This window comes from Trachemys scripta, chromosome 3 (genome assembly GCF_013100865.1).
Source record: "Trachemys scripta elegans isolate TJP31775 chromosome 3, CAS_Tse_1.0, whole genome shotgun sequence".
Classification (NCBI taxonomy): domain Eukaryota; kingdom Metazoa; phylum Chordata; order Testudines; family Emydidae; genus Trachemys; species Trachemys scripta.
In genome coordinates, this window is record NC_048300.1 from 136,836,818 (window position 1) to 136,848,224 (window position 11,407).

The 11,407-nt window shown below is 42.5% G+C and overlaps 1 protein-coding gene across 2 annotated transcripts in view; it reads left to right on the forward strand.

The window, feature by feature from the left end:
• The window catches only part of LOC117875645 (gamma-aminobutyric acid receptor subunit rho-1), an 82,664-nt gene extending 72,356 nt beyond the window's left edge, over positions 1-10,308 (forward strand). For both annotated transcript variants that reach the window (XM_034767011.1, XM_034767012.1), the window contains 3 exons: positions 2,326-2,478; positions 8,098-8,294; positions 9,911-10,308. In XM_034767011.1, coding sequence (XP_034622902.1) covers positions 2,326-2,478; positions 8,098-8,294; positions 9,911-10,198 — 638 coding nt within the window. In that variant the 3' untranslated portion in view covers positions 10,199-10,308. The remainder of the gene's footprint in view (positions 1-2,325; positions 2,479-8,097; positions 8,295-9,910) is intronic.
• Positions 10,309-11,407: the final 1,099 nt, after the last annotated feature.

Sequence of the window (11,407 nt, forward strand, 5' to 3'; positions counted from 1 at the left end):
TTATTTGTTCATCACCCATGGTCCTACCACACCCTGCCCCAGGAAAGGGAGCAGAAGAGGTGAGTTCTGCAGGCTGCCTAAAGAGGCTGCAGGGAACAGCCCATCAGAGACCAGCAGGCTCTGCCTCAGTGACCTGAGTGATTCCCTTCTGTATGCCTACACTCTTCACGGGGTGGATCTGCTGCGCTGTGATAGTCTTCACTGTTTCTGGTGTCAGCTCTGGTGCCCCTAGCAATAGGGATTTGCACCATCAGACATTCTCTTCTCATCTGGCTAATCCTTGGGGTCCCTGCCTTTCCTCTTGCAGCAAAACCTTTTTATGTGGCCCACCTCTCCAGAAATTAAAGCAAAAATCAAAGCAATTAAGCCTTGCCCTTCCTCCCTCATTCAACCCCAGGGCAAGCCCCATCCTAAATGCCCATAACATCTCCGCAGCTGGGCTTCAGGCCTCCAGCCTGGTAAACCAACTGGGTGTGATACGGCTCAAGCATCTCTGTATCCACACCTGCTATTTGGAGTGGGTCTCTTGCCATTGATATTGTGCTGCAAACTGAGTGTTCTGCTGGTTCTCCAACAGCTGCATCAGCAGGGCCTGGGTCCGCTGCTTCTGCGGCATAGTGCTACCTGCTGCTGCTATCCTGCCACTAGCAGGCAGATCACCTCTTCCATTGTAGTACCCCTTGTTTTCAGGGGTCAGGCCAAAAGGATCCCACTCTGGTACCACTTGTGATGGGGCCCACTCACCTCACATGAACTCCTACTATCGTGTGTGTGTGCTTGCATTCTCTCTCTAGCTGCACCTGGCAGTTAACTTCTCTGGCAGGTTTCCAGTGACTCAGACATCCGTCTGAGTCACACACAGTCATGTGTGAAACAAACACACAAAACAGACCCCTTCTGGGGTACATGATCCAATAGGGCCTACCTCAGTGCCCTCAGTACAGTCTTTGTAGCCCTATCCCTGGGCTCGAGCCTCAATCAGTCCAATAGAGCTTATCACAGTGCCCTCTGCTGGTGTCAGCCTGCAGTCCCGTCCCTGGGTTCAATCCTCTATCAGGCCATCAAGGCCTATTGCAGTACCTTGGTTATAGCCCCGCCTGGGTTAGCCTTCAAACTGTCTCTCACGCCTTCTGGGCTCTCTCTCAAATTGTCCCTGCTCTGGTATGGAGAAGTGCCCCCAGGGCTTCCTCCCTGGAGATTCTTCATAAGCCACTTCCCTAGTGGCTGATGGGGGGGACCCAGGCCCGCCCAGTACGCCAGGTCCTGACCCAGGGACTCTATAATGCTGCCTGCTGCATCCCTTTATTAATTGCTGCATTTTCCTGGGCCACTTCCCCACGGCCCCAGTACCTTCATCCTTATCTCAGGGCTGAAATTTTTCTTGAGTCCATGCAACCAGCCAGGAGCACCTTCCTTGCTCCCTGGTCCCTGCCAGCAACTGCTGTGTCCAGGTACTGCAATTCCTGCACCTAGCCAGGAGCACCATCCTTGGAGCCTGGCTCCAGACAGCACAGATCTGTCCAGCCCTCCAGCTCCTGCAGCCAGCCAGGAGCACCCTCTTTGGTCCTCTGGCTCCAGCCAGCAACTGAACTGCTCTGTCCAGAAGCTCCTTTTTATATGAGGCTTGTGGTCTCTGATTGGCTGCTCCCTGCAGCTCTCTAGGCAGCCTTGAGGATTCACCTCTTCTGCTCCCTTTCCTGGGGCAAGAAGTGGTAGGACTGCAGGGCCTGGTACACCCTGCCACAATCACACTTCTCCCTTTGTGCAGTGCAGTGCTGTGTAATGGTACATTTGTGGTGTTATATAAAGAATAATAATCCCTGTATGGAAGCATTACAGCTGGACCTCACAGTAACTGGGAATGTCCTTGACTGAAGTGTGGGAAGATTTGCAGATGCAAAGCTAATTGGCAATTTTAAATTTATATCCACATAGTTATCTGGTGCATTTGTTAGAATTATATATACAATGAAGGTTCCGATCCTATAAGCCCTCTCTGCATAGAACTCCCATTATTCCAATCAGAACTGACTGCAACAGGAATTCCTTGCCCAGGGGGCTTTCAAGAACAGGTGTGATATTTGCTTTAAAGGTCCAGTCCTGTGAGGTGATGAGACTTCAAGAATATGAATGGTTTGATTAAGATCCACTCTGCTCTTAAATGGAGATGAACCTGTAGTGGTCACTTGTAATATTTTTCTTATAAGAAAGTATAGCACTGTTCCACTGTGGATGTTGAAATGATCTCAAAATGTCCTATATTGTATTTGTGGATGGTTTTCCTTTGGTGTTAGTTATCCTTTTTTCCTTTTCTCTGTGGTACAGGGTGGTACAATCGCCTGTACATTAACTTCACTTTACGCCGCCACATCTTCTTCTTCTTGCTGCAAACCTATTTCCCTGCCACTTTGATGGTCATGCTGTCCTGGGTGTCTTTCTGGATTGATCGCAGAGCTGTACCTGCCAGGGTCCCTTTAGGTAAAAATAATCTTGTAATCGGCACACCTGAGTGACCATACACTAGCAAAGACCTACTTATTGAGACAATCTCATCAGCATCAACCCCCGGTCTCTGATATATGCCATACCACATTGTCACATAGCTTAGAATTCAGCCACTGAATTAATCTACTGCTCTTGCTCACACTTACACATGTAGGTTAGGATAGGCTGACCCCATTCATCTCTTCTTTATTACCCTAACAACACTTTAACTGTATTAGTCAGTATCACAAATGATAGATGCACCCCAAAAACATAGTGAAGAACAAACACAGCATTCATTTTCTCATTCTGTTATTATATAATTATAATTAGGGCGGTCAAGTGACTAAAAAAATTAATTGTAATTAATTGTGCTGTTTAACAATAGAATATCATTTATTTAAATATTCTGGATGTTTTCTATATTTTCAAATATCTTGATTTCAATTACAACATAGAATACAAAGATTACAGTGCTCACTTTATATTTATTTTTATTACAAATATTTGCACTGTAAAAAACAAAAGAAATAGTATTTTTCAATTCACTTAATACAAGTACTGTAGTTCAATCTCTTTATCATGAAAGTGGAACTTACAAATGTAGAATTATGTACCAAAAAACCCTGCATTCAAAAGTAAAACAATGTAAAACTTTAGGGCTTACAAGTCCAATCATTCCTACTTCTTGTTCAGCCAATCGCTCAGAAAAACAAGTTTGTTTACATTTGCAGAAGATAAATGTACCTTGACTTTAGCAAAGTTTTTGATACTGTCCAGTATGGATTGGATGAATGGACTATAAGGTGGACATAGGATGGAAGGTGGACTTAGGATGGAAGAATCCCGTGCACTGCTACAGGCTGGGGACCGAATGGCTAAGTGGCAGTTCTGCAGAAAAGGACCTGGGGGTTACAGTGGATGAGAAGCTGAATGAGTCAACAATGTGCCTTTGTTGCCAAGAAGGCTAATGGCACACTGGGCTGCATTAGTAGGAGCATTGCCAGCAGATCAAGGGAAGTGATTATTCCCTTCTATTCGGCACTAATAAGGCCACATCTGGAGTATTGCGTCCAGTTTTGGGCCCACCACTACAGAAAGAATGTGAACAAATTGGAGACAGTCCAACAGATGGCAACGAAAATTATTAGGAGGCTGGGGCAAATGACTTATGAGGAGAGGCTGAGGAAACTGGGCTTATTTCATCTGCAAAAGAGAAGAGTGAGGGGGGATTTGATAGCAGCCTTCAATTACCTGAAGGGGGATTCCAAAGAGGATGGAGCTTGGCTGTTCTCAGTGGTGGCAGATGACAGAACAAGGAGCAATGGTCTCAAGTTGCAGTGGGGGAGGTCTAGGTTGGATATTAGGAAAAACTATTTCACTAGGAGCGTGGTGAAGTACTGGAATGGGTTACTAGGGAGGTGGTGGAATCTCCATCCTTAGAGGTTTTTAAGGTCAGGCTTGACAAAGCCCTGGCTGGGATGATTTAGTTGGGGTTGGTCCTGCTTTGAGCAGGGGGTTAGACTAGATCACCTCCTGAGGTCTCTTCCAACCCTAATCTTCTATGATTCTATGAAGATAATGCTGCCTGATTCTTGTTTACAATGTCACCTGAAAGTGAAAACAGGTGTTTGCATGGCACTGTTGTAGCCAGCATCACAAGATATTTACATGCCAGATGTGCTAAAGATTCATATGTCTCTTAATGCTTCAACCACCATTCCAGAGGACATGTGTCCATGTTGATGATGGGTTCTGCTCGATAACAATCCAAAGCAGTGCAGACCAACGCATGTTAATTTTCATCATCTGAGTCAGATGCCACCAGCAGAAGGTTGTTTTTCTTTTTTGGTGGTTTGGGTTCTGTAGTTTCCACACCAGAGTGTGGCTCTTTTAAGACTTCTGAAAGTGTGCTCCACACCTCAACCTGCTCAGATTTTAGAAGGCACTTCAGATTCTTAAATCTTGGCCCTGTGCTGTAGCTATCTGTAGAAATTTCACTTTGGTATCTTCTTTGCATTTTGTCAAATTTGCAGTGAAACTGTTCTTAAAATGAACAACATGTGCTGGATCATCATCTGAGATTGCTATAACATGAAATCTATGGCAGAATGAGGGTAAAACAGAGCAGGAGACATACAATTCTCCCCCCAAGGAGTTCAGTTACAAATGTAATTAACACATTATTTTTTTAATAAGTGTCATCAGCATGGAAGCATGTCCTCTGGAATGATGGCCAAAGCATGAAGAGGCATATGAATCTTTAGCGCATCTGACACATAAATACCTTGTGACACTCTGTGTCTCAGGGGAACACTCCCGGCACCCCCATGTTCATCCTTATAATATGATTGTGTAGTATCCAATGCAAAGTTTGTTACATTGGGTGTCTTTGGAAAGCTCATGATGCACTGAGCATTGTTATAGTAATGTTATAGGTTGTAATTTCATGTATATAGTTATGAGGCTGAAAACGTGTCTTGATGGCTTAAAACAAGCCCAGGCAAAACTCTCCAAAAACAGAGGGGCAGTTCATCAAGGCATGTGTGGGACAAACCCAGCCCAGCCTTACAGGAACCAAGGACACCGGCCTAGGCAGCAACAAAGGATCTGTTGAACTCTCGAGTGAGTCATCTACCCTCCATTGGACAGTTTGGGACTACGATGAGGTAATGCTCACCTGACCCTTGGGGGGGGGGGGGCAAAGCCAAGAGGGATGAAAGAACATGATAAAAGGGAGAGACGTTTGCCATACTCTTCCTCTCTCTTCCACCTCCATCTACAGATATCACCTCCAAATGACTAAAGAGCCGATCAAAGGTTGAAGGGCAACCATCAATCCTGTGGTGAGAAGCATCTAAGTTTGTAAGGGCACTGAAAGTGTTAAGATCAGCTTAGAATGCGTTTTGCTTTTATTTCATTTGACGAAATCTGTCTTGTTATGCTTTGATTTATAATCACTTAAAATCTATCATTTGTAGTTAATAAATTTGTTTATTTTACCTGAAGCAGTGCATTTGGTTTGAAGCGTGTCAGAGACTCCCCTTGGGATAACAAGCCTGGTACATATCAATTTCTTTGCTAAATTGACAAACTCATATAAGCTTGCAGTGTCCTGTGGGCATAATTGGACACTGCAAGATGGAGATTCCTAGGGTTGTGTCTGGGACCGGAGGTATTGGCTAGTGTCATTCAGTTGCATAATCCAAGGAGCAGCTTACATGCCAGAAGCTGTGGCATGAACGGCCAGGGAGTGGGGGTTCTCACAGCAGAGCAGGGTAAGGCTGGCTCCCACAGTCAAGGATTGGAGTGACCTAGCCGATCACGGGTCCAGATAACACCAGGGGAACGTCACAACCAGTTACAACAGTGCCATGTGAATGCCTGTTCTCCCTTTCAGGTGACATTGTAATTAAGAAGTGGGCAGCATTATCTGCCAAAATGTAAACAAACTTGTTTCTCTTAGCGATTGACTGAACAAGAAATAGGTCTGAGTAGACTTGTAGGCTCTAAAGTTTTACATTGTTTTGTTTTTGAGTGCACTTATGTAACAAAAAAAACTACATTTGTAAGTTGCATTTTCATTATAAAGAGATTGCACTACAGTACTTGTATGAGGTGAATTGAAAAATACTATTTCTTTATCATTTTTACAGTGCAAATATTTGTAATAAAAAATAATACCAAGTGAGCACTGTACACTTTGTATTCTGTGTTGTAATTGAAATTGATATATTTGAAAATGTAGAAAAAAATCCTAAAATATTTAATAAATTTCAATTGGTATTCTATTGTTTAAAAGTGCAATTAATCATGACTAATTTTTTTAATTGCGATTAATTTTTTTCAGTTTACTGTGATTAATCGACAGCCCTAATTATAATACATAGCAAGTACAGAGCATTTTCCATCCATAGGTCTCAAATCACTTTACAAATTCTAGCAGAAAAAGGGTTGAAAACCAGCATCAGCACCTCTCTGTTCAATCTTGCAACATTTTTCTTTACAATAAAATTAACTATTGTTGGAATTAAAATATTAGGTGATATTTTCAAAGAAGTCTATGGGATTTAGCTCTCAGTTCTGTAATGAACTAGATGCAGGCAGACCCCTTGGCTTACTTTGTAAGATTGGGATCTTAGACACATCCCTTCCTTTAAAATTAATGTTCTAAATATCTTATCCTTAATCATTATTAACATATCTCACAGACTTTGAGTCCAATCCCACTCCCACTGATTTCAACTTGAACCAGGATCAGGGCCTTATTTATTGCAAATTAACCTGCTTAATGGAGAGAATATGTATTGACATACAACAGATATGAATGGAACATATGTATTCATGTTTTTATTACAAATTGGTTCACATTTATATCAAGGCAGTGATATCAAAAGCTTAGAAACCTAGTTGAGAGTTACAGCAATAGAAAGTAAAAACGTAGTGCTTATGTAGAGCTTTTCATTTTCAAAGCGGTTTACTAACATTAAGTAATTAATCCTGCTAACAGCCCTGCTTGTGAGGGAGGTATATAGGATTATCCCTATTTTACAAATGGCAAACAATAGCAGGAGGCAACTTAATTACAGCCAGATTCTCATGCTCTGGCATGTTGAGTAGTACCTTCATCCATGAGACATCCTGCTAGAATCAGTGGGATTTCTCACAGAATAATGTACTATTCAGCCTGAATAAAGCTATCAGACTCTGGCCCTTAACCTCTCTGCCTCCAAGGGAGCTCACTTCTGGTACATTCTTGGGGAGTTGCTGAGCTGGGTACTATGACATTTGGTCTTCTGCTACTCATTCTTGAGGGATTTAATTTTCTCTTGACATTGAGGTCCTTTTTGGTAGATCTCTTCCTCAGCTAGCTTCTTGGAGATGACATCATAGAACTGTAGATTTTGTGTCCTGCCCCCCAAATCATGGCTTGCTGTCCTCACACCAGAGATCCACCAAAACCCTGGTGTCGGTCTCTGGTCAGCTGACAGGATGGTGAGAATATGATCTCCCTGGCACCAGCTCTTCTGTTCATATGCTGTAGAAGCACAATAGAAATGCTGCAGGTATAGCAAGCCACGTGCAATATGAGGCTCAAATGTATACCAATGTATATGAGCTGGTAGGTGACTCCCTGTGCAGAAGCAGGGAGTAGGCAGATGGCACAAAAACCCAGGCTAGGGGGAATTGTGGAAAGGCACTGGAAAATTAACAGAGCCCAAGTTGCTTAGCCTGCATCCACACTGCAGAGTGCTCATGTTAGAAGCTTGAGGGTTGGCAGCAGTCAAGTGTTAGTCTTTATTCCCATTAACTGCCTCCCGTGTAAAGCACCCCAGCATCTGGACGAGAGGTTTTTGTGTGGATGGAAGTTTGGGCTAGGGACAGCACTCGAATAAGAACACACAGTTAACTTTGTACTGAAGACAACCCCTTAGTATGAGAATCAGAGTTAGAAATCAGGGATTTCTGGATCCCACTAAGCCACCTCTGAAACTGAAAAAAAGACATTTTAAAGATAAACTAGAACTTCAGAAATAGGACCTCATGTTTGCTGTAAAGAGCGCAGTTTGAATTGTCTTCACTGTTTATGTCTGAATGATGGTGTGTTCCCAGGAATAACTACGGTACTGACCATGTCTACAATCATTACTGGTGTAAACGCCTCCATGCCTCGAGTTTCCTACATCAAAGCTGTGGACATTTACCTCTGGGTCAGTTTTGTGTTCGTCTTTCTCTCAGTGTTGGAATATGCAGCAGTGAACTACCTGACAACGGTGCAAGAGCGGAAAGAGAGGAAACTGCGAGACAAAGTGAGTTTATATGTCCAGTGCTGTTGTATGTATTTGAAATAGGTGTTTGAATGGGCTGATCATGCTTCAAAAGTCAGCATCCACAATGTGAAAAATCTAAGCTTCCTTAGAAGAATAGAGCGTGTACAAAAAGTGTCAGTACAGTGTTCCTTGTTAGACAGTTTAAAGGTTAGCTAATATTATCTGGAACCCTATTCCACTGAAGTTTCTTCAGCATGTAAAGTCAACCGGACAAAATCCTTATTCATATTGTAATGTGACTTTTTGGTATCTTTTCTTTTAAATTCTCTCTTTTTGTGGTTAAGAGACTAACTTGCAAATAGCACCAGATAGAAATAGTATTGCGAATGGAATGGGTGTTCAGATAACAAGGAAGATTCAAACACATCTTAGGTTCTGTTTACAATGTGCCATTAAAAATGGGCATCCTCTCATGAATATTTGTAATTGTAAAGAAGTGGAGTTCCCACCCTTCTCCAGAAGTCTAGACTGCGATGATTCAAATTTATGCCTTTGCCTTTGCTGTTATGTTTAACAACAACAAAATCCTGCACCTATGTTTTCCTCTTGAGCTTCGCTTTTTCTAAGGTTTTCTCCCTGCAAGTTCCTTCTCTCCTTCCCCATAGTTCCCTCTGCTTCAAGGAGAGACTCCAGCCCTCTTTATAACCTGGAGTGGAGCTAACACGACCTATCAATTTTGCTTTCTCATGCTAGGAATCTCTGCACCTTTACACAGGGTTCTAACTAGAGCTGGTTGAAAATATTCCACTGAAACATTGTTCCGTTGGAAAATGCCGATTCATCAAAATCAAAAATTCTGTGGCAACATGTTGATTTCGACAAAATTTTGCTTAGAAAAAAACTAACCAAAGGATTTCAATAAGGCTTCAATCCTATCAGAACGAAGTGTCTCAATTTTTTGTTTTGCAACAACTTGTCTTGTAGAAACTTATATTATTATAAAGTATAACATTTTAAAAAAGAATAGATGAAACAACACAAAAAGTTTGTTTTGCAGGTAATTCAGAATGAAAGCGAATTTCAAAATAGCAGAATTTCCTGAGAAACAGAAATTGCGGTTCGTGCACAGCCCTAGTTGTAACACATGATATTTGCCTGATTCAGCAGAAGAGCCCATCTTCTTATGTAGGGTCCTAGAGCTTACCACGCTCTTCCAGCATGGACAATCCTTCACAATTTTTATAGTAACCTGACAAATAAAATCCCATCCTTTGTTGTCATATAAGAGTATGAAAGATGGTAAATACTACAAATTATACAACGTGAAGCCCAGTGATCGGGGCTACAAAGGTAAAATGGGCTCCATCCAGCTGGATCCAGGGACAGCACTGCTTTTCCTCACCCCTGACAGCATGATTCCCTCTTTCACGCTCTTTGCAGCATTTGCACCAAGGGAAGAAAAGGTCCCCAGGAAGGGCATGCTACAGAGGGAGCTGTTGCCCAACTCCATTGCTACTGTTCTCTCTTCCTCTTCCCCCAGCAGCCTGGTTTCCACCAGGATTTGCTCCCTCTGCCTATGTAAGGAGAGGAGGAGCATCAGGACCAGATAGTTCCAAATACCTATCTCATATAACTACACTCAACCTTATTCACAGCTTCCTTGTACTTGCGGACTACCTCAGCCCCGGCCCATGATGATGGACGGCAGCTACAGCGATGGGGATGTGAATGAACTGGGACACTATGTGTCTGAGAATGGAGATAAACAAGACAGAATGATGATGCAGCTGACACTTGGTTCTGAAAGGAGTTCAAGCAGGAGGAAAAGCCAGAGATACGTCAGCATGCGCATCGACACTCATGCCATTGACAAGTATTCCAGAATAATATTCCCAGGCTCATACATTTTATTTAATTTGATATACTGGTCCATTTTTTCATAAATATCAGTTATTTCTCTAGTCAGTTTCCACATGTCGCACTGTGTTACTGTTTAAAATTAACATCTATCATGCTAATAAACAGAAAATGGAGGAAACACTTAATTTTAATGCTACTTGACTGATCAGAATTTTGATACATTGATTATATAAAATCCATCTGTTGTAAAAGATCTTTATACACATTTCAGCTTTGAACTAAAAACTAGGATCCATTGCGTAACTTTTTATACTAATTTTAAGCTGTACTATGTTCCTTCTTGTGCCTCATGGGCCACTCTAATTTGTTTTAATAGATGGCAAGAATAATCATCAACTGCTCATATAGGGTACATCACTCATTTTATGCCTCAGAAACCTTTCCTAGACTAATGTCCTGATCCTGCAAATACTTAAGCATGTGCATAAGTTTCCTGACTTAAGCAGTTCCATTGAGTTCAATGGCAATATAACAAGGAAGGTTACACGTGTACTTATGTTTTCAGGAGAGGTATTACAAGCACTGGAAAATGTATTGATGTTTAAAGCTTTCTTCCCCTGGTTAATGCATGCTTTGGTTAGCACTGTGTTGGAGTAACTGAAAGAGCCAAATACTAATGTTTTGTACAGCACCTGCGCCCCCTCTTGTTCATTCCTGAAAGGAAATGCTTTCAAGCTGCTTTGAATTAACCTGTTCTAAGTGTAACCAACAGTATATATTTACTAAGCAATTCACCCAAACCTTCCTAATTGAAATGAGATTTTTTTTCAACACGAACAACATACTCTTTAAAAAAAAGTACAGGAGGCTTTCAGTGGACCTGGGTAGATCTAGAGAGCAATAAGAGACCGCAGGCATGGCTGCACCTGGCCTGGGTCACCTGACTCAGGCTCACAGAGCTCAGGCTGCGAGGCTATGACATTGCAGTGTAGATGTTAAGGCTTGGGTTGGAGCCCGGGCGCTGAGACCCCACAAGGGGAAGGTCGCAGAGCCCAGGGCTCCAGCTTGAGCCCAAACAATTATGCTGCAATTTTATAGCCCCGCAGCCCGAGCCCAAGTCAGCTGAACTGGGCCCTGAGACTTGGTCCCACAGGTTTTTTATCGCAGTATAGACATACCCAGAGGGTTTTGCCAATGAATTCACCAGAGGAGGGAACGAGCCTTTCTGCCAATTAAAGAAAAATTGTGACAAACCCTCCTTTTTCAGAGGAACAGACGTACAAAGAGAATGA